Source organism: Macrotis lagotis, chromosome 1 (genome assembly GCF_037893015.1).
Source record: "Macrotis lagotis isolate mMagLag1 chromosome 1, bilby.v1.9.chrom.fasta, whole genome shotgun sequence".
Taxonomy (NCBI): domain Eukaryota; kingdom Metazoa; phylum Chordata; class Mammalia; order Peramelemorphia; family Peramelidae; genus Macrotis; species Macrotis lagotis.
In genome coordinates this window covers 849,430,201-849,456,562 of record NC_133658.1, presented here as the reverse complement: position 1 = coordinate 849,456,562, position 26,362 = coordinate 849,430,201, and the positions used below count along the sequence as shown (strand labels likewise).

Sequence of the window (26,362 nt, the reverse complement as noted above, 5' to 3'; positions counted from 1 at the left end):
CAGATCTCTTCCCCCCCCCCCCTTTTCCAAGTTCTATTTGACAGGAAAAATTCCAGTGTTTCAGTAGTGGCTAACAGAGAGTAATAACACAATGTTATGATCCCAGTAATGGAAGCATTGTTTTGCTATGGAGCAGCAAGAGACTTTGGAAGAAAGTCTTAGAAAGACATAAGGGGAAGATGGGCTCCAGAGGAAGCAGGACTGACTATAGAATGACCTGAGGACTGAATTAACTGTGTCTTAAGTGGAATTGTTCCTATTCAGTAACTGGGATCTGAAGCCAGAGGTTCTCTGAGGCTGACCAGAATAGGCAGGCAACAATCATTTTTTTAAAGTGCTAATGATGTGACAGATGCTGTACTCATTTGACCCTCACAACCACCCTGGTAGGTATTATTGTTTCCATTTTCTAGGTGAGGAAACTGAGGTAGACAGAGGTTAAGTGACTTAAAGAGGGTCACATAACTAGTAAAACTAGTAAGTGTCTTTAAATTCAGGTCTTTCTGATTCTAAGTCTAGTGTCTATTAACTGCACCATCTTAAAGAGTGGAAATAGGGAGGGTCAGCCTGGAATGAAGCCTATAGGCATTGGAGGGCAGGAAGTTGAACAGAGGAATTATTATCTTTGAGGGGGGGCTTCTGTTTTATTCTAGGCACTCTTTGTTTCTATGGGCTAAGAAAGTATAGTATGACCTTCCCCTGCTTCTGGGTGGTGATGGGGAAGAGAGGGCAAGAAGGTCCTGAACTCCCATCTGAGAATCTGTCTCCTGTTCACTGGCTATGATGGTAGATTTTTTTTTAGGTTTGTTTGTTTTTTTTGCAAGGCAATGGGGTTAAGTGGTTTGCCCAAGGCCACATGGCTAGGTAATTATTAAGTGTCAGAGACTGGATTTGAACCCAGGTACTCCTGACTCCAGGGCTGGTGCTTTATCCACTGAGCCACCTAGCCTCCCTATCATGGTAGACTTAGTGATGATCAGAAGCAATTGCTGTAATGTAACAGATTTGGATCAGATGGTGCCAAAGAGCCTTCTGGTCTCAGGCCATTCCAGAGAATCCCTTGGAGATGATAAGTTCCTTGAGGGCAGGGTCTGTCTTTTTCCTCTTTTTTGTGTCCCTAAAACTTGGTATATAGTCAGCGTTTCATATTTGTTGACTGATGGAGAAGTTGTTTTCTGAACTCTATGTTTTAAGATGCCATCCAACCCTGGCAGTTTATGTCCTCCCTTCTAAGACATATCAAGCTTTCATCCTATGTTCTAAGTCCCTTCTAGGTCTGGCATTTTTTGTTGTTCTTTGTTCATTTGTTTGCTTCAAGGTCTCTTTAAGTACTGACTCTATAATCCATATTCCAAGACTCACTCTAACTTTGACATCCTATGTATGAGGCCTATTCCCAGCTTTGACATGCTATGTTCTATGTTCTATGCTCCCTTCAGCTCTGACACTCTGGGTTGTATGTTCTAGAGAATCTCCCAGCTCTGACATTTTGTATTATGTGGAAGATTTTGTAACCCAAACAGACCCTCTCCAGGGGTGCCTACCTCTAGTGTCTTGTGGGCCCAATCCTTGGTCCTTGATTTCCTTTGCAACCCTAGAGACTCAGCTCCTTGGCGCCATTGTTTTAAAACTGAAAGGAATGACAATTATTTTCATAATTAACTAGCTCTTCAAATTAATGCCAATTACACTATGCAATCATGATTAAGTCTATGCATTAATCAACTGTGCCAACCTACTTATTAGCCTCTTTAAATAGCGATCATGGAAAATATATGGGAAGGAAGGAAAGGAACCAGGAGAAGTCAAGATCAGTGACTTGTTCCCTTGAGGACATACCTAGAAAAGAATTCTCATTCAGAGCAGGTGCTGCCTTTCTGTGTAGCAGCAAAACTTGTAGTGGGATCCTCTATAAGTAGTAAATCTTATCTTGTATTAAGATTTCCTGGTAGACAGGGAAAACAACCCTGGATTGAGAAAAGAGGAAATATTGCATTCCAGTCCCTATGCCAATGGAGGGCTATGTGATTTAGGGTAGATTCTTTCTAATCTCTGAGCCTCATTCTCTCCATCTGTCCAATGAAGGAGTTGGACTAGAACACTATCCTCCCTTTGAACTCAGATAAATTGTAGGTCTTGTCAGGTTATCACTCTCTCAAATATTTTTGATCCCTGTGTGTTTTCATCACATGAAAGACTTTATATATATATATATATATATATATATATATATATATATATATATATATATATATATATATATATATATACTTCTGATCATAGTCTTGGGATCAGGGGTAGTTTTTGATTACACTAATGGAGGTGAACAGAAGCATCAAAAATAAAAAATGACAGCTCATTCAAGAGTCATTTCCTCTTGGCTTTAGAGACTGTTTGGGGGCTTCTGTTTGAACATGGGTCTGATGGATATTCCAGGAACACACATCAAAGACAAGAAAGAAACTTGAATGACTCAGGAGTTGCTGGAATCTAGCCCCCAGCTATTTCTTTGGGTAAGGGTTGGATTCTCTTCTTCCTTGTTCCACAGTAGCAACTTTAGCAGAGATGCCTTTCCTTCTATTATCTCTCAGCTAGTATGTCTTATTTTTTATCAACAGTAAGCATTTATTAAGTTGTTAAGTGTTCCTCTCTCAAAAAGCTTCCCTGCTGTATGTAAAGTGAGATCAATTAGAGATTTTGAGATGTCAACACACACAGAGAGATGTTAAGGGAGTAAGTAATTCAGCAGAGTGAATGAGGGTCATCACCAGAGGGAGGGGGATACCAACAGAGCAAGCTATTCAGAAAAGGGGGTGCTATTCATTAACAGAAAGCACTAATCAGTACATCAAGTAATCCAGTAACAAAAGTGATTGCTAGTGGTCAACAGATGGAGGTATCAACACAACAAGCAATTTCAAAGGAAGCTATGCCACAGTGGGTCCCCAGATGGCAATAACTTGTAAAGCTCTTCTGCCAAAGAAAGTTGTTGGTGTAGACAGGGGGTTATATCAGGCTGCTCTCCAACTATAGTATGATTTGTTGGTAGAGTCACAAGTTCACATGGATAATATTCTAGGGGGTTTCCTCTGCAAATGTTTATTCAGAGGAAGGGCTCGTCCCTGGAGAAGCAATCCTTGCTCTTAATAAGTCCCATCACCTCCTCTGATTCAGAATTTGATTGTTTCTGGAGGATAAAACCTTGATGGGAGCTGAAATCCTGGGGAACATTTCCTCTCTAGCCTCATTTCTAACCAAAGGATGGATTTCTCCCTCTGGAGAACTCCAACTACAGACAATGTATAGTCTTGGATTAGGAGTCATTAGGAGCTGCTTCCCATGCTTGCTATCCCTATGACCCTAGTCAAATCACTTATCTTCTCTGACTTTCAGGTTTTTTTATCTAATTCATTAGCACTTACTTTATAATGTGATCATATGGGTAGAGTGAGATATAATATTTGTAGGTGGATCAATGAGTAAGAGGGCTGGACTTGAAAAGTGAGGAAGAGAAGACCTGAGTTCAAATCCAACCTCAGCTACATACTGAGTATATCTTTTAACTCTCTGACTGCCTCAGTTTCCTCAACTGTAAAATTAGGATAATAATGATACATGACAGGGCTGTTGTGAATATGAAGTGAGATAACAGTTGTAAAGCACTTTATAAACCTTAAAGCATTATATAACATTATCTACTATTATTAGTATTCCAAACCTTAAAACCAACCAGCTAGCTAGTATAAATGGGATAAGGGGGAAAAGGAAAGGTATTAGGCTTGCTGCCAAAGAACTGAAGTTGCTGTTGCCAGGAATCTTCTCTCCCCAATCACCTACTAGCCTTTTCTTTACCCAGGGACGCATATCCCTAGTTTTGTCCTTGGTTTCTTCACTTATACACTAGGGATAATAATCTCTGTTCTATTTCTATAGCTGTGGATGCCCCCTCTCTGAGAAAGGTTGACTCTCAATCCATTCTAATCTAACAAACATTTATTAAGTATCTTGGCTAGAATCCAGAAATACAAAAGCTAAAGGAAAATGCCTTGCCCTAAGCAGTATAGCAGATAGATTGATGGACCTGGAGTCAAGAAGACCTGAGGTTAAATCTGGTCTCTCCCTCCTTGATCACTGAGTGCTGTGGGTTTGACTTCTGCCTTGAAAGACAGAGGAGAATTTCTCAAACCAGGCTAACTTTAAGGCATCTTTGTTGCAGGGGGAATCTTTGAGTATGCAGATGGCCCCAATGCCCAGGTCATGAATGCAGAAGAGCAAGCATTCCGATTTTCTGCCAACATCATCAACAGGAACAGGACTTTGTTGCCCAACACTACTTTGACATATGATATTCAAAGGATACACTTCCATGATAGCTTCGAAGCCACTAAGAAAGGTAAGTTTGTAGTCCCTTTCTTGACCATTCTCTTTATGGGATAAAGGATTTACTCTAGCCTCAATTGCCTAAATACCTTAAAAACCATGACCAAGAATATGGAGTTGGAGCTGCATGGTGTTCCCAACAGATTTAGGAACCTATTTATTCCTAGTTCTTTTGGGGTTAGCAATTGAGAGAAAGGGAAAGAGAAGATGGGAGAGAAAGAAGACAAAAATGAAAGAAAAGAAGTTAAGAAAGAAGAAGGAGAAATGTGGATAAGTGAAGATGAGGAAAAATAGGAAAGGGGCAATAAAAGGGGGAAGAGATGATAGAAAGATTAAAAATGGAAGTTGAAAAGGAGAGGGAAAGAGACATGAAGAGGGGAATAAGAAGAATAGGGTTGAGATGGTAGAAGTAAGAGAAAGAGGAAAGCATGGGAAGAAAGGAAAAAAGGAAGGGAAAAGAAGAGGAAGAAGAAAGATTGCTGAGGAAACATTGCAAGAATGGGAAAGGAATGAAAAATAGGGGAGAAGGTGGCAAAAGATGGAAAGGAAGAAAGGGAAAACAGGGGAAAGGAAAAGAGGAGAGAAAAGAAGAAAGAGGGAGAAAAGTGGTAGAAACTATTGGGGTAGCAATTCACAGAGAGCAGGAAAAAGGCAGAAGAAGAAAGCATAAGAATGGAGAAAAGGGATATAAATAAGGAGAGAAAGAGGCAGGAGAGGAAAGGGAAGAGAAAAATGTAAGAAGGAGAGAAAAGGAAGGAGGGATAAGGAAAGAATGATGTTATTAAGGAATAGATGTTAGCTTGTGAGAGGTGTCTAATGTAGTGCCCCAGAAACTCATTGTTAGTTCAATTAGTCAACTAGCATTCATTAAATGCTTTCATGTACTAAGAATTGTGCTACATCTGATTTTTTAGCTCAATGTTGTTGGGCATGTTTTAATAACTTGGATGAATGTACAGATGGTATGTCAATAAAATTTTGAAGATTATACAAATCATGAAGTGATAGCTTAATGTGAGGGGGGAGGTGAGATGACAGGTTCCAAAGGGATAATAAGGTGGAACATTGGATTGAGTTATATAACATGAAATTTAATAGTTATAAATATAGAGTCTTAAGTTTAAGTTCAAAATATCAGCCTTAAAAATCTAAGTTTAAGAAGGATAGCTAGACAGACTTCCCTATTAAAAAGGTTTGGTGGTTTTAGAGAATTGCAAACTCAATATGTGACAAGTCAACCAAATATGTTCATGAGCTCCTAGGCTATATTGAGAGGTACTGGAACAGCAACTCTCCAGAACAAACCTTCCTTTCTGGGGGAAGTTACTCCACTAGTTTTGAATTCTGTTCTGGTGCTGACTGATACTGTGGGATGAATGAGTTCAAAGTCACCCATCCATATCTGATTTGTCTCAGTTAAGGCTTCATTTGCTGTCCAACCACTCACTTGAAAACCAGGGTCTGCCCATGCTGAAGACCTTGCATCTTTCCTCCCAAACTCTACACCTAATCATTGACAAGTTGTCTCCTCCATAATCTGAGAGATCTGGGAGGACAGGGGCTGGCTTTTTACCTTTTTTGCTTACCCAGCATATTATATAGTACCTGACACCCAGTAAGCACCTAATCAATATGTGTTGACTGACTGACCTCTCCCTTCCCACCTCTCCATCTTTTGCTTTGGAAAGACTAATCAAATCAGTATAATCATGGCTAATGGAAAAGGTGTGACAACTGCCTGACCTAACCAGTCCAGTAACTCCCTATACCCTAAAATTCTCTTTGCTATCTACTCTTCCTCTCTAGGTCTTATCTAGTCCTACCTGAATGAAATTCTCTTGAAGGCAGGAACTGACTCACTGCATTATCTAGCATTGTGGCCAGTATATAGTTGATGCTTAATAATTTTAATCACAAACAAAAGAGTTGATAGTCTCATCTTACTCTGGATCAGACTAGAACTGGACTATTAATAGTTTGGGTACCTAATTTTAGGAATAGTATTATTTTAAATATACTATAAATAATATTATTCCTAATAATAGTATTAATAAACTAAAGAGTACCCAGCAGAAGCCAATCAGGATAGTGGGGGAACTTTGAGATCATGGGAGGATTGATTGAATTGGAATGGAGCAATATTTAACCTGGAGAAAAAAGTTAGAAGCCATAATAGTTAACTATCACATCTAACATGTATATGAAGGACTGATCTATGGAAAGGCACTCCAGTGGACTCAGAACTAGGAATGATGGGTAGAAGTTACAGAAAGACAGACTTCCTAACCATTAGATCTCTCTAAAAGGAGAATGAATTGTTAGTGGTTCCCTTTCCTTGGAGGTTTTCAAGTGAAAACAGAATAATCACTTTGGAGGATATTTTATTTTAATGTTTCTATTTCTTTGTTTTATTTTATTTTTCTCAATTACAACACTTTTAAACATTTTTTAAATCTTGTGTTTCAAGTTCTTTTCCTTCCCTCCTTGAAAAAACAAGCATTTGACATAGATTATACATATGAAGTCATGCAAAATATTTCCATATTAGCCATGTTGCAAAAAAATGATTAAAACAACATGAAAAAGAAAAATAAAGTTTAAAAAGTATGTTTTATTATGAATTCAGCTAAACATTTCTTCTTTGGATATGAATAGCATTTTTTATCATAAATTCTCAGGAATTGTCTTAGATCATTATATTGCTGGGAACATCTAAGTCATTCAGAGTTGATCCTCATATAATATTGCTTTTACTGTGTACGGTTCTCCTATGCAAAGTTTGGCACAATTCACTTTGCATTAGTTCATATGTCTTCCCAAGTTCTTTTGAAACCAACTTACTCATCATTTCCTATAACACAATGATATATTCTATCACAATCATATTCAAGGACTTGTTCAATCATTCTCCAATTGATTGTCATCCTTTGGAGAATATTTTAGAGAGTATTCTCAACTGAGCATGGACTAGAAAGTCCCTTCCAACTCTGAAATGGAAGCAGAGGTAAAAGTGAAAAGAAAAAAAGAAGGCTGAGAGAAGAAAGGGGAGAGTGAGGAAGAGAGGAGAAAAGTAGAAGTCAGAGAATGAGAATAAGAAGAGGAAGAGGAAGGAGAAGAAGAGTTGGAGAAAAGAAAACTGATTGAGACAGGGAAGAGGGGGAAAAAGGAGAACTTAGATGTGGAGAAAGAAGGGGGAGGAAAGATGAAAATAAACTAGAAGAAAAAATAGACTAAGAGAGAAAGAAGAAAAGCTTAGGACCCTGAATATGTGATTTTATTTTTCCCCAGGATATGGGAAATGACAAATCTCAACCAATCAGACCAAGTCCTCAAATAAGTCCCCTCAGGACATGAGAACTTAACCTAGCAACACCCTTAGCAACACCTCTGTTGGGTCAAGGCCTGGAAGGCCTGGCTCAGTGTAAGGGATCCTGGCCTTGTGAAGATGGATATGTTAATGGTTCCCTCCTTTCCCTGGCACTGCAAAGGAATTAGAGTCTTGCTTTATTAATGGTACGTCCCAGCTTCCCACACTATGGGCTTTCTGAAGCTATCATTCATGTCTCTTCCATACTGTATTGACCTATAATAGCCAAAGTCACTGCTTTGAGAGTCTCCAAGCTTCCCACTCTCCCTCCAGGTCTCCTAATGAAGGTCTCCTGGGGCTCTAAAGCCAAAGCCAAAGTCTTCCAACAGGAGTCACAGAGATCCCCAGCCTTTCACTGAAAAGTCAAATTCACAAAGTAATGCCCAGGATGGGGTGAGAAACTGAGAAGCTGGCAAAATCTGGGGACAAAGGACTACTTTGGCCCAATCTCAGAGCTCAGGCTCAGATTCTGGCTCCAGACAGGCAAGTCTGTGATTTGAACATCAACTCAAATTAACAAACATTTATAAAGTACCCTTAACTCTCTTCAAGAAGCCTTTCCTGCTTCCTCCAGTTGATGGTAACCCCCTACCATCACTATGCCTTCATTTTGTATATACCTAATATTTACTTAATCCTATAACCAGAGGACTATAAATTCAGAACTGGAAGTAATGAGCCTAGAGGCCACATTCTCCAGTTATCTCATCTCTGGAAACTGGAGAATGTGGCCTCTAGGCTCATTACTTCTTACAGATGAGGAAACTGAGGTCCAGATAAATCTTGGTGATTTGTTTTGGGTCACACAGGAAATAGACAGCAGAGGCAGGATATGAACCCAGATTTTCTGTCTCCAGGATCAGCATCATTTCCACAATACCATATTGTATCCTCCAACTAGATTGCAAGCTCCTTTGTATCCCTAGCACTTACAATTTCTTGCATATAATAGGAACTTAATAAATGTATACTGATTAGTTGGTTGGGTGATAGTCCAAGAGAGAGACAATTTAGGTTGGTAGACATCACAGTGAAGAGAAATCAAAAAATTAGAGTGAACCAGGAGAAGAGGGGCTCTATATTTTGTGTCACAGACCATTTTGAAAGTGTGGAAATCCTGTGCCCCCTCTCTGGGACTCCACTTGTGGGGGCCATGGATTGCCTCAGAAATTGAGTTCTGCCCTACGCCCAATTGTGCAGACTCAATCAAAACTAGATTCTACTATTGATTCTTAAGAAAAGCTAAGTGTTTATTTCTTATTTTTCTCCTTCCACTATAGTTCCAAACCTTGAAATCATCCTTGACTATTCTTTCTCCCTTACATATCCAATCCGTGGCCAAAATTTTGTTATTTCTCCTCCCAACTGCTCTCATCCATCCCCTTCTCTCTGGCCACATAGGCACCACACTTCTTCAGAGCCTCATTACCTCTTGCTTGGATCATTTTAATAGCCTCCTAATTGATCTCCCTGATTCAAGTCTTTCTTGCTTTAGTCTATCCTCCAAATGGTTGCCAAAGGGTTTTCTTAATGCACAAGTTTGACCATGTCCCTTACTTCCTCATTCATACTTCCTTTCACTCCTAAACTATTCTGGCATTGAAAGTTCTTCACCACCTGGTTCCATCTTAACTTTTCTAGGCTCATTATACAGTTCCACAGTTTATATTACTATCATCTATGCACTCTTCAGTCCAGACACACATACTGGTCTCCTCCCAAATGACATTCTATTTCTAGTCTCTCTGAATTTGCACAGACTTTTCCTGATGCCTGGAATTCATTCCATTCTCCCTTCACATTTTTAGAACCCTTAGCCTCCTCCAAAGCTCAGTTCAGGTGTCTTTCAGTATAGGCAGTCTTTCCTAGGTGTATTCAGGACCTAGACCAGAGGAAGGACCTGAAGGAAGTCCTTAGTTCAACTTTGGTCTCAGATACTAACTGGTTATAAACTTTGGGCAAATCACTTAAACTCTGTCTCACTTTCTTCATCTGTAAAATGGGAGTAATAATAGCACCTATCTCCCAGGTTTCTTGGGAGAATCAAATAATAATTACAAAGCGCTTAGCACAGTGTTTGATGTATAACGGGCACTATATTAATGTTAGTTCTTATTATTATCATCATTATTATTTCCTGAACCCCCAGTAGCTAGTATTTTTCCCACTAATTATCTTTTATTTATTTTGAACATATTCAGGGTAGTTCCCCCCAGTAAAGTATATCCAAGTACTTTTTGTGTCCTGACCCTAATGTTGTCTATAAACCCTGTCTCAGAATAATGTCTATAAATGCAAAAAATAAAATTTATATTAACTAATTATATAGAAGTACACTTATTAAATATATATTAAAATCAAAATTTATGTGCCCCCAGGTTAAGAACCCCTGAAATATAAACTTCTGGGATGCAAGAACTCTTTATTTTTCTGTATCTATCTCTAACAACCTAGCATGAAATAGCTTTTTAATAGATTGTTGATTGATTGGTCAAGTCCAACCAGCCTAGAAAGTCTTCTGGATGGGGATTAGAGGGAGAAGTAGGATGACTGTGTATTCCTACAAACAAAACTGCAGTTTCTGGGTGTTTGCATGTTCTGAGGCTGTACCCAGAGCAAGTCCATCTTTTTTTCCGGCTGATGAGAGACCTATAGGGAAATGAGAGTTGTATGTTGCTGTACATGGTTAGTGTCTAGAAAAGGTTTGCATCTACTAAGATGATGGGCTAGTACTCTCCTAAACCACAGATAGGTGGTCTCCATCTAAAACAGTCATGGGGGAGGGGGGTCAAAGGCTCTCAAGTCCAAGGTTTGGCCTTCCTTCATGAAAGGAGACTAAAGGGCAGGCAGAGGGGCCTGGCCTTCAGCCAGCAGGCTACAAAGCCTCTCTCTGTACTACTTAGACTGAAGCTGTTTCTCTTTCCTGGCCAGAGCAGAACAAGTCTGGAATCGACCCAGCACTCCCTAGGCTCCTGTCCCTTCACTTATTCTCTGGGTTGCTCAATTCCTTTTAAGACACAAATTGATTGGGATAATTCTTGCTTTAACTACAATTGCCACGGAAGGAGAAAAACCATTCTGCACTCAGACTGGATTCCAGTGACGACTGTGAGCCACAGAGTCACAGGGAAATGGCCAGAAAATGGATTCGAAATTGAAGCCTCGTATAGTAATGTAATTACTGCCCGGGCTCTGAGTGCTGTTAGAACAGGGGCCTCCTGCTGCCCTGAGAACTCTGGGGGTGGTGCCTGGCCTCAGCAAGAGCAGAAGCTGCTGCTTACATCCCCCATCCATGACTCCTTCTTCTGAGAGCATCATTATGTACAACAGAGAGTGCAGGGACGAGAAGAGGAAAGGGAGAGAGAGGGGCAGAGGAGCCAAAGGAAAGAAAAAAGAGAAAGAGAATGGCTCCAATCTCATTCTGGTCATGTGTTTCTGCCCCTAGACTCAGATGGGGCTATCCTAGGTGTGTTGGTACTGGCTGGGGCTTTACCAGTCCTTATTTATAAGCACCAATCTATCAATCAGTTGATCAATCAACAAACTTGCCTACTTTGTCTCAGGAATCCCATGAGGTGTTGAGGATAGAAAAACACAAATTAAAGTCTTTGCCTTCAAGCAACTTCAGCTGAGATCCAAGATGTCTAAGTGATATGCCTTTGTTCACATGTTCTGAGGCTGTACCCAGAGCCAGTCCATCTCTTTTCCTGCTGATCAGAGACTGAAAGGCAAATAACAGCTAAACGTCGCTTTTCAACATTGCAAGGGTAGGATTGTCACCTAGGTTCTTGCTGACTCAGAGTTCACCATATATTCACTATGCCAAGTTGTCTTTCTTCTTTTAATTTTATTTAAGATCAATGGAGCTGAGTGACTTTCCCAAGGCCACACAGCTAGGCAATTATTAAGTGACTGAGGCTGGATTTGAACTCAGGTCCTCCTGACTCCAGGGTCAGTGCTCTATCCACTGTGCCACCTAGCTGCCCCCTCAAGCTGTTTTTCTAATAGTGTTGAAAAGTTCCATATTTTGCAAGGTGTTGATTGCATTTTGGAACCACTCTAATTATTATATTTTTTTCTATTGGGGGAAATAGTATATACCCAGATATATGAAAAAATGCAAGGTAATTTTAGCAGGGGCTAGCAGCCTAGGAGAACTCAGCTGATATATTACAGAATCTAAGATTCTTGAGGTCAGAAGAGGTCAAACAAACATCCTTTAGAACATAAATTCCTTGAGGACAAGGAATTTATATTTGCTATCTTTCTCTCTTTGGGGCTTAGCATGACACCTTGCACATGGTAGGGGCTTAATAAAGATTTAGAAAATTGAATTCAATTGGAAGCAGTGTTGTACCATGACAAAAGCAGCATAGTCAAAAGGTGGAATCAGAAGTTGTGAATTTGAATCATACCTCTTCTTGCTCCTTGTGTAAACTTGATCAAGTCATTCTTTTGACCTATAAAATAAAGGGGTTGAACCACATGCCCCTTAAGATCACTCTCTACATTAAGTTTATATTCCAATGATCCTATAAATTGTATTGAATACAGTTCAACCTATATCTGAACAGGAGTTCCTTGACAGCATGACCCAAGAGGGCATATTCATACTTCATTTGAAGACTTCCAATGATTTATCAGGGTTAAAATAACTGCTAAATGCCTTTGAAGCCAAGGAATAGCATAGTCATACCTGTGTATCAGGCAATGGTGTGAAGAATAGATTAGATATGGGAGAGACTGGAGACAAGGAGTTCACTTGGGAGGTTTTTGCAATAATCCAGATGACAGGTGATGAGGCCATGTAGGCCCCATTAGGATTGTAGGTGAGGGAGTCAAAAGGAGGGCACAAATGTGAGAGAGATTGTGGGCATGGTATTGACAAGACTTGAACATGAGCATAGCTGTCATTTTTAAAGCATCATGGGACTTGAAAACACATTTTATATATATATGACCTCGTTTGAGCTTCACACATAGAAGCAAGTGGTATCTATAGCATGGGTTTGTGTTAGGATGACTGAATATAGACAGCATTACATAAACAATGCATGGTCTGGATAATTAAAACCCACTGTTGTCAAATGATCATTTGGGTAGCTAGGTGATTCAATGGATAAGGATTGGACCTGGAGTCAGGAAGATCTGAGTTTAAATCCAGTCTTGGACACTTAGTTGCCTTGTGAACCTGGGCCTGTCAATTAACTGGCCCTAACACAAAGACACAAAGACACAAAGAGCAGAATATGCGGATAGGACATAGCAAGAGAGCCCTATAAAAAAATCTCCTTGTAGCAGAGAAATTTTGCTTTGGTAAGTCTGGTTACCTCTGTGACTTTCCCTGGGAGCCCATGTTCCCTAGTGCTATGGGTATCCCTAGGAAAAGCTCAATCATTGGACTGTGGCTTCCTGAGATCTTTGGCACAGAACACAAAGGAATAGAATGGGATGAGTATCGCCTGTTTAGTGATAGCTGTATCATTGGTAACCTCTTCTTTTTTCTCAAGGAAGAGGGAGCATTTACCTGTGTCAGTAGCTAGAGGATTCTGGCGCTATGGTTCTGCTGCAATTCAATATTCTGACTAACTCCTCTCTATTGCAGCCTGTGACCAGCTGGCCCTGGGGGTCGTAGCCATTTTTGGACCTTCCCAAGGCTCCTGCACCAATGCAGTCCAGTCTATCTGCAATGCACTGGAAGTGCCCCACATCCAACTACGCTGGAAACACCATCCTTTGGATAACAAAGACACCTTCTATGTGAATCTCTACCCTGACTATGCATCCCTCAGTCATGCCATCCTTGACCTTGTCCAATATCTGAAATGGCGGTCAGCAACTGTGGTGTATGATGACAGCACAGGTAGGTGCCAAGGTAGAGGGATCACAGGGAATGGTCCAAATCCCCAAAGTCTTAGTACAAGAATGGTTGGACACACATAGTGTGAACCAACTCATCTTCACAGAGTTCCAACCCAAAGTCCACAACTGCTTCTTTTCCTCCTAGGCAGAAGCCCCCAGGTAGGATCTCTTCCTCCCCAATCTGTTCCCAGCCACCCCACTCCCAAGCCCTCCAAAGCCAGGCTTCTGGGAAAGAATACTATGAAAATCACCTTCCTTTCAGAAGTCACACAAATGACCTTTCCAACAAAATGATGTTGCATTCAGATTGGCAGGGATGAATATTCCTCAATGACTTTCAATATAACCCTAGACAAATGATGTAACTTCTCTGGTCCTCCGTTTCCTCCTTTATTAAGGATAATGATACTAGAACAGCAGAGCTCTTTGATGAAGAAAGAGCTTTTTAATAAATTGTAGAAACAGTAGTTCTTCCCTCAATGTCATCTCTCAGCAATATTTGCTTATTTCTTGTCTATCCATCTTTCAAGGCCCAGTATAAGTTTCCACCTCCTTCATGAAGCCTTCTCTGATTACCCCCAGGTCCTTTTACTGAGATCCTGCTGTACATCCAACTTGGATTCGGAAGTAGAGGATCTGGGTACAGCCCTGGTTCTCTGATCTATTAATTGTATGACCTTGGATCTATCTCTTGGATCCAAGCTGGCCTTTCTGGGCCTCAGGTTCCTCCTCTGTAAAGTGATTTCTAAGGTCCCTGACCACTTACCTCTCAGAATCATAGTCAATATGTTAGAATCAAAAGGGGTCAGACGTCTCTTTACTATTTGTTAGACTACAGCACTGTTGTGTATATTTATGATTCTTATCTTGACTCTTTTCCATACTCTCCCAGCAATGTTAGGAGACCTTTTACTGTCATAATGTTAAGAGAACTAAAGATCTTGGCAGAGATGAGAAACCACAGCTTTGGAACACTTCAGGGTGTTCCAAAAATCTTTTGTTACTAATGTTGTTGAGTCATTTCAATTGTATTGGACTTGTGACCCTATTTGAGGTTTACTTGGCAGAGATACTAAGAGGGTTTCTATTTCTGTATCTAGTTTATTTTACAGATAAGGAACTGAAACTAACAGGGTTAAATGACTTGTCTGGGGTCACACTGCCAGTAAATATCTGAAGCTGGATTTGAACTCAGATCTTCCTGACTACAGGCTTGGTAGAATATTTGATCCATTGTGCCACCTATCTTCCCTTCCAAAAAAATATTCATAGAGGATTTTTAAGTTAAGATTAAAATAGTTCTAGTAGCTTGGAACTACACTAGGCCATTTGGAACACCTTGTGCTATCCCAGTCTCAGTTGATATATTGGTTAGTTTCCCTGAATTTTTTTCCTTCCTTTCTCTTTCTGGTTTTTAATTCTTATTTATAAGGTGTGGGTTTCTGGGAGGGAGAGTTGGGAGGGATATATTGGGAAATGTAGGATATATATATATTATATAATATATTGAAATTCTATTAAATAGCATGTTAACTATATTACTAAGTATAGATGTGTGTAAAATATGTAGATATACAGTCATAAAAATATCAATGAGCTTTTTTAAAGAGTTCTAGAAAAAGGTCCATAATTTGTTAGTTAGTTCCTCTATAAAGGATTAATGAGGGATCTTATATATAGTAGGTAATCAGTAACTATTAATTGATTAATTAGAATCAGAGAATGTTAGAATGAGATCATTTAGAAATATTCTAGTCTGTCCTTTCATTTAATTGATGGGGAAACTGAGGCACAGGGAGAGGGGGAAGGTCCTTGCCTAAGGCTTCACAGCAGGAGTAAGTACCAGTACCCAGACTGCACCCCAAGTTTTCTGAATCCCAGACCCAAACTTTCATAGCATCTGTGATTGATTCTTCAGTTTAAATTGCTTCCTTCAGTTGTCTTCAGATTCAGGCAGGAAATGACTTCCTGTCACCACAGGCCCTCAGGTGATATGTAAAAGCCGCAAGCACCTTTGCTGAGAATGGGAAGTTCAATCCAAAAAGAATTTGAAAATAAGAAAAAGGATGATCAGAAAAGCTAAAAGCTTGAAGGGAATGTAGTGATCAAATTAGTCCAAAGCCCTAATTTTGCATTGGAGACACAATTAAAGCGCAGAGAGTTTGAGTGACTTTCCCAAAGTCACACAGGAAGTAACAGGGCTGAGATTTGGATCAAGACTGAAAATTCAGAATTCTTTCTACCAACATTTTCACAACCTACAATTTATTATCCTTTTCCAGGGCTTAAACTGAATTTAAAGACTCAAAATCCCTACCTTCTCTCACCTCCACCATTTGCATCTTTCTGATGGCTAGGTGGTGTAGAGGACAGAGCAATAGGCTTTGACTTGAAAAAGAGCCGAGTTCAAATGTAGCCTCAGATACTTAATAGCTGTGTGATACTGCGCAAGTCACTAAATCTCTTGTCTCAGAAGGTAAATGCCTCTGCTTCAGTTTCCTCAACTGTAAAATGGGTATAATAGCACCTACCTTTCAGGGTTGTTGTAATAATTGTTGTAATAATTCCTGATATATACATATATATGTATAATATGTAATATATATACATATATATGTATAATATGTAATATATATATATATGCACATAAATGCTTCTTCCCCTCTGCTCCTTTCCAAAAGCAATTTGAAGCTACTGAAAGCAACCTTTTCTCTCTCCATTTCTTCTTCAAACCTCCTCCAGCCTTAAAATGGAAACACAGTTTGACATCTGGAAGTGGAGAGAAATCATCTAGTCTAATATCTCATTATACAGTGAGGGGACTTATCCAAGGTCATACAAACTCACAGTATTCATCCCCCATGTCTGCTCTCCCTCCCCCACACCATGGTAGACTCTAAGTGGGTCAGTTCTCCATTCTGAGGGAAGAGAGCCAGACTGACTTTGCTTCTGTGAACTTTGGGGCCCCTAGGAACTGAAGATTTCTAAGCATACTAATGATCAGATAGGAATGGTAAGCTGGGACCAGGACTCAAGGGCCTTTAATGCCAGGATCAGATCTTTATTTCATAAATTATGGAAATAATAAGACTAATGATATGTATATCAAGTGCTTATTCAAGGTACTCCCAAATTCTTAGTGTTGTTTTGAGCTATTAAAGTGTAAACTACATGAAATTTTTGGGAAACTCTCTCTGGCATTGGAGGTACACAAAGGTTAACTCATTTATCCACAAAACAACCCTGGAAGGCAGGTGCAATAATTATCTCCATTTTACATAAGAGGAAACTGAGGCAAACCCCCTTTAAATGACTTACCCAGGGTCACACAATTAGTAAGAACGTGAAGTTTTATTTGAACTCTGATCTTTCGGAAGCTGATACTAACTCTAACTTCTGTGTAATTAGATGCTTTCAGAGGCCACTGAGTCCATCCAATTCCCTCGTTTTACAGATGAGAAAACTGAGGCTCCCAGAGGTTAAATAATTTGACCAAGCTGACAGAGCCAGTGAATACCAGATCTGAGACAGGAAACCAGGTCCTCTGGGATGAGTCAAAGATGCCCAAGATGTGGAGTCTAGGTTATTGGAAGGATGATGATACCATTCCAAAAATGAAGAAATCAGAATAGGTGGTGGTAACATGAGATCAATTTGGATCATGTAATAATAATAATAATAATAATAATAATAATAATAATAATAATAATAGCTAATATAAATTAGTGTTTTAATACTTACAAGGAGCTCTATAATTTATTGCCTCATTTAATTCTCACAATATCCCTGGGATATAGTTGCTGTTATTGTCCCCATTTTACAAAGGAGTAAACTGAGGCAGACAGTTATTAAGAGTCACATAGGTAAAATGTGGCTGAGGCAGCACTCACATTCAGATTTTCCTGAATCTAGGTCCAATATTCTATCAACTAAGTCACCTAGCTACCTAGAGTTTAACCCAACAGAGTTCACTTAATGTTGAGAGACAGGAAAACAGTGAAAGAGACAGAGAGTCATAAAGACAGAGACAGAGAGACAGAGAGACAGAACAGCACTGTCCAGCAAGGCATTCTCTGGGTCTGTGACTGCAGAGGATTCAGAGCTGGAAGGGACTTCCAAGCCTGGTCTTGGCTTCAGGTATTGCCAAATGCTTCACAGACTTGATCTCATTTGAGCTCAATACCCAGTGAGGTAGTCCCACTATCATCATCATCATCATCATCATTATTATTATTATACCCATGTAACAGATGGAGATACTGAGGCCCAGGAAAGATCAATAGATTTGTCCTAGTTCAAAGCCCAAGGAGCAGAGCCTGGATTCAGACCTCTCTCTTCTGTCTCCCAATTCCAGCCTCCTGGGCTGTCTCACGTTGGTGCTACAGGAAGGCTATGTAGCAGGAAAGGCTCTGTCACTAAGCCTACTCCTTCCCTGTGGGTTTGCTGTTTCTGTTGTTGCAGTAGATTGACTCTCCTAATCAACTCTGTGCATAGATTTCCCCAACCCACCCAGAGCTTGCAAGATGATTGAGGGAAATGACTCAGAAGTATCCTGGGGTAGTAAGTGGAAGTAGCACAGTATGAGGAAAGAAGCTGGGGGTGGGGAGTCAGGAAGGCTCATTTAAGCCCAGCCCAGCTAATGTCATTTATTAGCTCTGTGACATTGGACCTGGCATGAGATCTTTAGGTCTTGGTTTCCTGAAAAATGAGGGGGTTAGATGAAGTGATTTGATGAATTATGAGTCTCAATTTATGAGATAAAGGAGTTAGGAGTGAGGCTGTATCTTAAGGCCCAGATTCAAGGCCCAGCCTTGCCACTTACAGCCTGGGTGAGTCTAGTCTTATCACTTCAGCCTAGGGAACCTCACTTCTCTTATCTGTAAAATGGACAGAAGACCTACCACCTTGACTCATAAAAGACCATTAAGGGCTCATGGAAGGTGGAAAATGTGAAAAGCATTTAACGAATAACCAATATTCTTTGCAGATAATATTTCTGGAAAGGTGGTTTAAGAAAGTAACTAGGAAGGAAATTTCACTACAGATAATCCAGGAAAAGAGTCATGTTGCTCCCTCTCATTCCCCTACTCTCTGCTTTTACTATAGAGAGCCAAGCAGAACCTTGGCATCCTCCAGAGATACATTGATGGGAAACAGGTTTGACATTTCCTGTTGGAGAATATGGGTCACAATACACCAGACTCAGTCTGTACTTTGGCTGCAGCCTCCAGGGGCCCCTTCCCCTCAGTTGTGGCTTCCCAGATGCCCAACCCCTTCCCAAGATCGATACACATGATAAAATGAGAAGCAATGGATGCCATGGACTGGACCAGGAACTAGGAGGGCTGGGTCCTCAAATAGTATCCTGAGCACTCTCTCTCTCTAATAGGCTTCATTCGTAAGTTGACATTTATAGACACCAGCAAAAGACCAGGTAGGCGGAGCCCACAAGACCAATATCAAGTGTCAATATGAAACAGAATATACAACAAAATTAATCTGACATATCTTATATGATATCAGAGCTGAATGAGGTCTTTGGAGACCTGTGAGGGAGGCAACCTGATGTAAGAGAAAAACAGTAAATCTAGAGATAGGGGACTTTTGGTTCAAATGCCAGTTTGGCTGGTTGGGCAAGTCATTCATTTTTCTGGGACTCAGACTAAAGAAATTGACTCAACTCAGTTCAGAGAATAGCTAGGAAGCACAAACTATTATTACTGAATAATTATTTTATTTTTAATTAATAATTACTAAGAATAGTAATAAATAAGAGAATACCAGACTTGGAGTCAAGAAGACCTGGGTTCAAATCCTGCCTCAAACACCCACCAATAATATGAATTTGACCTTTCTCTGTATCAGTGTTTTAAGTAGGAAACAGGGCTCTGGAATCAGGAAGTCTTGGGTCTGAATCCCATCTCAGACTATTACTTGTGTAACAAAGGCTGAACCATTTCACCTTTTCATCTATAAAATGTCAAGGTTGGGCTCCATGACCACTAAAGTTACTTCTAGCTCTAAGTCTATGGCCCTAGAACTAGATGACCTATATGGTCCTGCAGCTCTACATTAGTCCTCCCAATCCAACTTATTTTGCAGAGGAGGAAACTGAGGCACTGAGACAGGAAGATATTTTTGAAAGGTCAACTAGATCCAAGTTCAGAACCCGGTAATCTCTTTCCAATTGTAGAGAGATTCCCCTCCTTTGACATGTTTCTCTTCCTGTAAGGAAGTTCATTGGACCTAAAAAGACCATTTATCTTAGAAGAAACGGTTTGGTCTTAGGGCTGGTGCTGTGAGGTTGAGTTCCGCTAAATGTATCTGATTTAAGTGGCTGTGCAGGTCATCAGGGTGAAGGATGGAATGCCCTGTTTCAGGGAAGAAAACAACAGACCTCAGTATTCACAAACACTGGTTGGTTCTTAATTCTCTGAACAGGGCCTGGGTCAGCTAGAGTAGTACATAACCCATAAATCTCCCCAACTCCTTTTCTCAAAAGCCAACCAGCCTCCCTGACTCTTGTTCAGTGTGATTTTTCAAATTCTCCTAAGCTCATGAGTTCTTATTGCACAGAAGTAGAGGCACTGGCCTCCAGTTATGTAAACCCAAGGCTTAGTTGGGCATCATACCCAACACAGGGATGGGGCATAACTGAGGGTGGAGAGAACATAGGATTTGGAGATCATGCTATTGGATAATAACTTGGTGTGTGTGTGTGTGTGCACTGTTTGACCTCCCCTCCCCAAAGGCCTTATCCGGCTACAGGAACTTATCATGGCCCCGTCACGTTATAATATCCGCCTGAAGATACGCCAACTCCCTATCGACTCCGACGACTCCCGGCCCCTGCTCAAGGAGATGAAGAGAGGCAGAGAATTCCGCATCATCTTTGACTGCAGTCACACTATGGCTGCCCAGATTCTCAAGCAGGTAAGTACAGATGAGCAGGTGTAGTCTCCTCTTCCCTCCTTGTATCTCTTACCTCCTTTCCTGATCCTTCACATCCTCTGCTGTCCTCCTCCTTCCTCTACTTTTTTCTATTTCTCCATTTCCCTTTCTTCTTCTCCTTCTACTTCCTCCTCCTTCCCCATCTCTTATCCATCCATTCACCCTTCTCTATCTCCAATAGGCAGCTGTTAGCACAGTGGGTAGAACACCGGACCCACAGTCAGAAAGATCTGAGTTCAAATTTAGCCTCAGTTAAAATCAAACACTAGCTATGTGACCCTGGGCAAGTCACTTAACTTCTGTTTCCCCCAGTTTCCTCAACTATTAAAATGAAGATACTAACAGCACCTACCTCTTAGGGTTATTGTGAGGATCAAATGAGATGACGTTTGTAGAAAAATGTCTTGCAAATTCTAGAATATAATATGAATGAAATAAATGCTTCTGCCTCTCAAGTTCCTATCCTTCCATTTCTCCTCTCTCCTGGCTTTCTACTTTTCCATCTCCCACCCTTCCTTCCTCTAGCTCCATCTTCTCTTCAATTCCTCTTCCCTCTCCTCTCCCCTTCCTCTCCTACTCAACCATTTTCTTCCTCCTCCTCATTATTCTCTTTCCCCTCTTCTTACTATATCCCTCTCCTCTTCAGATCCCCTCCTCCCTCCTCTTTTCCCTGTCTCCTCCTCGTTTTCTCTTGCATTCTCCCCTCTCCCTCCTCCTTCCTCTTTTCTTCAGTATCCTCCTCCTTCCCCTCTTTTTCCCCCTCCTTCCTCCTCTTTTCATTGTTTCTTCCTCTTACCCCTCTTTTTCTCTCTCCTCCCCAACTCTCCCTCCTCCTTCCTTTCCTTTAGTCTCCTCCTCCCTCTTTTCCTTCAGTATCTCCTCCTCTCTTTTTCTCTTTCCTCCTCTACTCCCCCTCCTCCCTCTTCTTTTTCCTGTCTTTTCTTCCTCCTCCTCTCCCTCTTTTTCTCCTTCTCCCCTCCCCCTTTCTCTTTCCCCTCAGTCTCCTCCTTCCTGCTCTTTTCCTGTTTCATCCTCCACTCCCCCTCCTCCCTCCTCTTTCCTCTTTTTCCCTCAGTCTCCCCCTTCCTCCTCTTTTCCTCACTCTCCTCCTCTCTTTTTCTCTTTCCTCCTCTACTCCCCCTCCTCCCTCTTCTTTTTCCTGTCTTTTCTTCCTCCTCCTCTCCCTCTTTTTCTCCTTCTCCCCTCCCCCTTTCTCTTTCCCCTCAGTCTCCTCCTTCCTGCTCTTTTCCTGTTTCATCCTCCACTCCTCCTCCTCCCTCCTCTTTCCTCTTTTTCCCTCAGTCTCCACCTTCCTCCTCTTTTCCTCACTCTCCTCCTCCTCTTTTTCTCTTTCCCCTGCCACTCTCCCTCCTCCCTTCTCTTTTCCTTCTGTATCCTCCTTCCCCCTCTTTTTCCTCTTTCCTCCTCCTCTCCTCCCTCCTCTTTTCATTTAATTCCTTCCTCATACCCCCTCTTTTTCTCGTTCCTCCCCACTCTCCTTCCTCCTCCTTCTTTTCCTTTAGTCTCCTCCTCTTTTCCCTCAGAATTTCCTCTCTTTTCTCTTTTCTCCTCCATTCCCCTCCTCCCACTTTTCCTTCAGCCTCCTCCTCATTTTCTCTTTCCTCCTCTACTCCCCCTCTTCCCTCCTCTTTTCCCCCATCTCCCCCTCCCTCCTCTTTTCCTTCAGTCTCCCCCTCCTTCCTCTTATTCTTTAGTCTCCTCCTCCTTTTTCTCTTTCCTCCTCCACTCCCCTCCTCCTTCCTTTTCCCTTAGTCTCCTCCTCCCCCTCCTCCCTCCTCTTTTCCCTCAGTCTCTTCCTTTTCCTTCCTCCCTTTTCCCCCTCACTCTCCCCTCCTCCCTCCTCTTTTCCCTCAGTCTCTTCCTTTTCCTTCCTCCCTTTTCCCCCTCACTCCCCCTCCTCCCTCCTCTTTTCCCTCAGTCTCTTCCTTTTCCTTCCTCCCTTTTCCCCCTCACTCCCCCTCCTCCCTCCTCTTTTCCCTCAGTCTCTTCCTTTTCCTTCCTCCCTTTTCCCCCTCACTCTCCCCTCCTCCCTCTTTTCCCTCAGTCTCTTCCTTTTCCTTCCTCTCTTTTCCCCCTCACTCTCCCCTCCTCCCTCCTCTTTTCCCTCAGTCTCTTCCTTTTCCTTCCTCCCTTTTCCCCTCACTCTCCCCCTCCTCCCTCCTCTTTTCCCCAGATTCCTCCTTTTTCTTTTTCCCTCAGTCTCCTCCTCTCCACCCCCCCTTTTCTCTTTTCTCCTCCTCCAGCTTTCATTGAGCTCCTATCAGAGCATGGCAGAATAGAGTGGCAGAGAGCTGTTTGTGCCCTCTGGGGATGACACACAAGTGCAGGCTCACTCTGAGTCAGAGAGCATTGACAAAGTCCCAGCTGAGGCCTGGCAGAGGGAGATCAGAATGGATTCTGTCCCAGAAGGATGGATTCACAAGTATACAACGTGAGGGCTGGGCATGGAAGGTGCAGGAGGGGGAAAATCGGAGAGATTTTCAAGGGACCACATCTTTATCCAGTTACAGCAGGCAGAGGCTGGCAAGTCTTAGGAAGGCCCCCTTCTATATGCTCTGAGCTGTCTCAAGAGACTTTGGAAGTAGGGTAGGATTGGTCAGGAGGAGAGGGAAATAGAATAAGAAGCCCCCATTAAACCTGGGGCACAGGCTGACCAACAGTGGCCACTACTCAAGATAAGCAACTCTCCCCTACAATGCCTAGGGCAGCTGGGCAATGGGAGCCAGTTATCCGAGTGCTGGCAGCAAAAATTGTCCACCTGCAAAATTCCACTTCTGGATAAAGGAGACCTTGTGGTGCTGGAGGGCTGGAGAAGAGAAGGCCTACCTCTTGTCACAGACTGAGGGGCCATGGAATGAAGGAGAGACATGGGGTTGGCTGGGCAGCCTGCATATACCGACCCCCAAAGTGACTCACTCCCCCCTGCCTGCGATTAAATCCCGCCGGCTGTCCTCGCTTATTATGTGCTTTATTATAGTTTATTGTACCATCTGCTTGACTCATCTCAGGCAAAGGCTGAGGGAGGGGCGGGGGGAATGAATGGCTTTCTGAGATTGGACGGGGTTTCTTTTCAGGACACAGTCACAGCATGGTGTACACATGGAAGCAGGCCAACCACTGCCACCAGTCCAAGAAATAAAATAGCAAAATGGCCTCAAACCCCCCTCAGCGGGTGCAGTCGAACAAACAACAAACATTCTGATTTGGACCAGTGCATATTTTAAAAGGCAATTATATTGTCCCAGAAAAATCTCCATATTTATTAGGAAAACTTCCACCTTGGTCTGGGCAGGTGAGAGGAGAAGTGATAGGACAGAGTTCAGGCAGGAAGAAAAAGGGACTGGACCCCTAGGTTCCCACTTTACACGGGCTGGAAGGGGTCCAGTTGCAAAGCCATACTTCAGAGGAAGAAGAATCTAGGACACAAAGTCCAATCCCAAGTGGAGAAGGAGGGGCTACAATACATCTAGAACCCCAGAAAGGAACCCTGACACACAACCTGAACCAGGAGGGTTCAGACAATCAGTCCAACCCCAGACAAACAGTTCAACCCCAGGGGAGAGGGAAGTTGTCCAGGCACACAGGCCAAGCCCAGGCAGAAGGGAAGAGAGACTGGACCCAGGTCCTAAACCTTTACTCCTTGCTTGGCTCCTGGAGTGGGTAAGAGCTCAGTGATAGCTTTGGTAACTCAAGGTTCAGGTCTAGCAAAAAGAGAAGTAGAAACATCCTAGGAAATGGGGTCTGTATTGGGCTGTGAATTTAGGCATCCCCTTCTTTACTTTATTGAGGTCCTCAATTCATCACAGGCATTCAAGACCCCAACCCAAGGAAGTCTCAGCTTAATAACTCTTGGGAGGAGTTCACTGTTGGGCTGCCCCAGCAGTCATCTCTTAGAAGTGAACTGAGCTCTACCCTCTTTTCCCACTCCCAAGTCCTTCTTCTTCTGTCCTCTGAGGCCAAGTAAAACAAGTCTTCCACATGACATACCTGCAGACCCTGTAAGTTAGTTACTGTGACTGGCCCAAGTTTTCTCTTCTCCTAACTGACCATCCTCAATTGCTTTCTTTAGTTCTCATATGGCAAGTTATCCAGTCTTCTATCTTTGTCATCATCACCTGGACAATTTCCAGCAGTATTTGTATTTTGATCTTTCAATGTGGTCTTATCCACATGGGCACTTTCTCTAGGGATGGAGATCACTCTTCCTCTATGTTCTCTCAGTCCATGTGACTGGCCATGTCTTCCTCTAAAGTCTCTACAGAGCCATCCACTGAACATCCACTCTTCTAGAAGGCTTGATGCATGAATCCCAATGGAGCAGTTTATCAATTTTCTTCATAAAATGTGGCCTCCCAGAATTGAACACACTGATACTGCTGTATCTGAAAAGTTCTGTGGTACTACTGTCTCCCTCACTGGATATGAGGCTTCTATTAGTGTAGCCTAAAATTGGTAGTTGATTTTTGGATCAGCTGTGTTGAAATGTGATGGCACACTTGTGGATGGACTGTATGTTTGTTGTCTCAACACCAGCCCAACTTGGCTCAGAGGGACTCATCACTTGGTTAACTTCTGGGTAATGAATTTTTTGCCAAAGCATCTTGTGAAGAAGTCTGTGATCTACATCATTTCCTTACCAAATCATCTCCAGTTGCTTCCATTGATTTCGTATATCAAAGAATCCAATCTATGCCCCATATTTGTCACCATCCTCTGGACAAGTTCCAACTTGTCAATAGAAGGATCATCCACAAACATGAAATTACATACTCTTCAAAATCCCAAAGAAGATGTCATACTATTGACTTATTGAGCTTTGGTCACTAACCTCCCATATCTGTTTTGTCATGATCTGCCTTCTCTTCCTGGCCAGCGCACTGAACGGGTTGCATATAACTTAATAAAAGTTGGAACAGAGATCCCACTTATCCAATCAGAAAGCCTTGCTGCAGGAGAAAATAGGATTGGGGGAGGAGAAATTTTTTTATTTAATTATTTTTTCAGTTATCAAACATTTTCCCTCTCTACATCTTTCCTCCTCCAGACCAAAACAAAAGGAAATCCTTACAACAAATAAGCATGGTGAAAGCAAAATGAATTTCCATTGACCATATTATTCTCTATATTTGTCCATCACCTCTCTATCAAGTTGTCTTTACAGCACTGGTCATTTGGAGTCAGGTAATCACTGCAATGGTCAGAGTTATTAAGTCTTTCAAAGTCTTTCAAGTTTACAATATTGATAGTATAAATGGTTTTACAATGTCATATAATAACTATACAACAATGTTTTATACATATATATGAATATGTACTTATATATTTATACACACACACACACACACACACACATATATATATATATATATATATATATATATATATATATATATATATATGTAATTCTGAAGATCACCTGGCCATAGAAGATACCAGATACTGAGATCCTTTCTCAAGCTTAATTGCCTACTTAATAGCCAACTATGATAGGATGGACACATTGTTTGAATGCCAAACATACACTTGCCAAAAACATTAATTTATAAAGACATCATATAGAAGAAATACAGAGACACCCCCAAAGGGCTCTCTTAAGAATTTTAGACTTGGTTGTATAGTATGGGTAACACTAGCACAGGACCACCAACATTGCAAGCCCACAAAAGAGAGGGTGCTTTGCCCTATGAGCAAGGCAGAATTGAAACAACTCAAAGAAAAAAAAAAGATATGTAAGTCTGGATAAGCACCCCAGGTGTTCACATGGACTATTTGTTTCCAAAC

The 26,362-nt window shown here is 41.5% G+C and overlaps 1 protein-coding gene across 1 annotated transcript in view; it reads left to right on the top strand.

Annotated features, from left to right (window-relative positions):
* GRIK3 (glutamate ionotropic receptor kainate type subunit 3) overlaps positions 1 to 26,362 on the top strand; it is a 309,202-nt gene that overhangs the window by 158,820 nt on the left and 124,020 nt on the right. Inside the window, exons 3-5 of the mRNA XM_074216447.1 lie at positions 4,217 to 4,393; positions 13,353 to 13,610; positions 20,361 to 20,542. Coding sequence (XP_074072548.1) covers positions 4,217 to 4,393; positions 13,353 to 13,610; positions 20,361 to 20,542 — 617 coding nt within the window. The remainder of the gene's footprint in view (positions 1 to 4,216; positions 4,394 to 13,352; positions 13,611 to 20,360; positions 20,543 to 26,362) is intronic.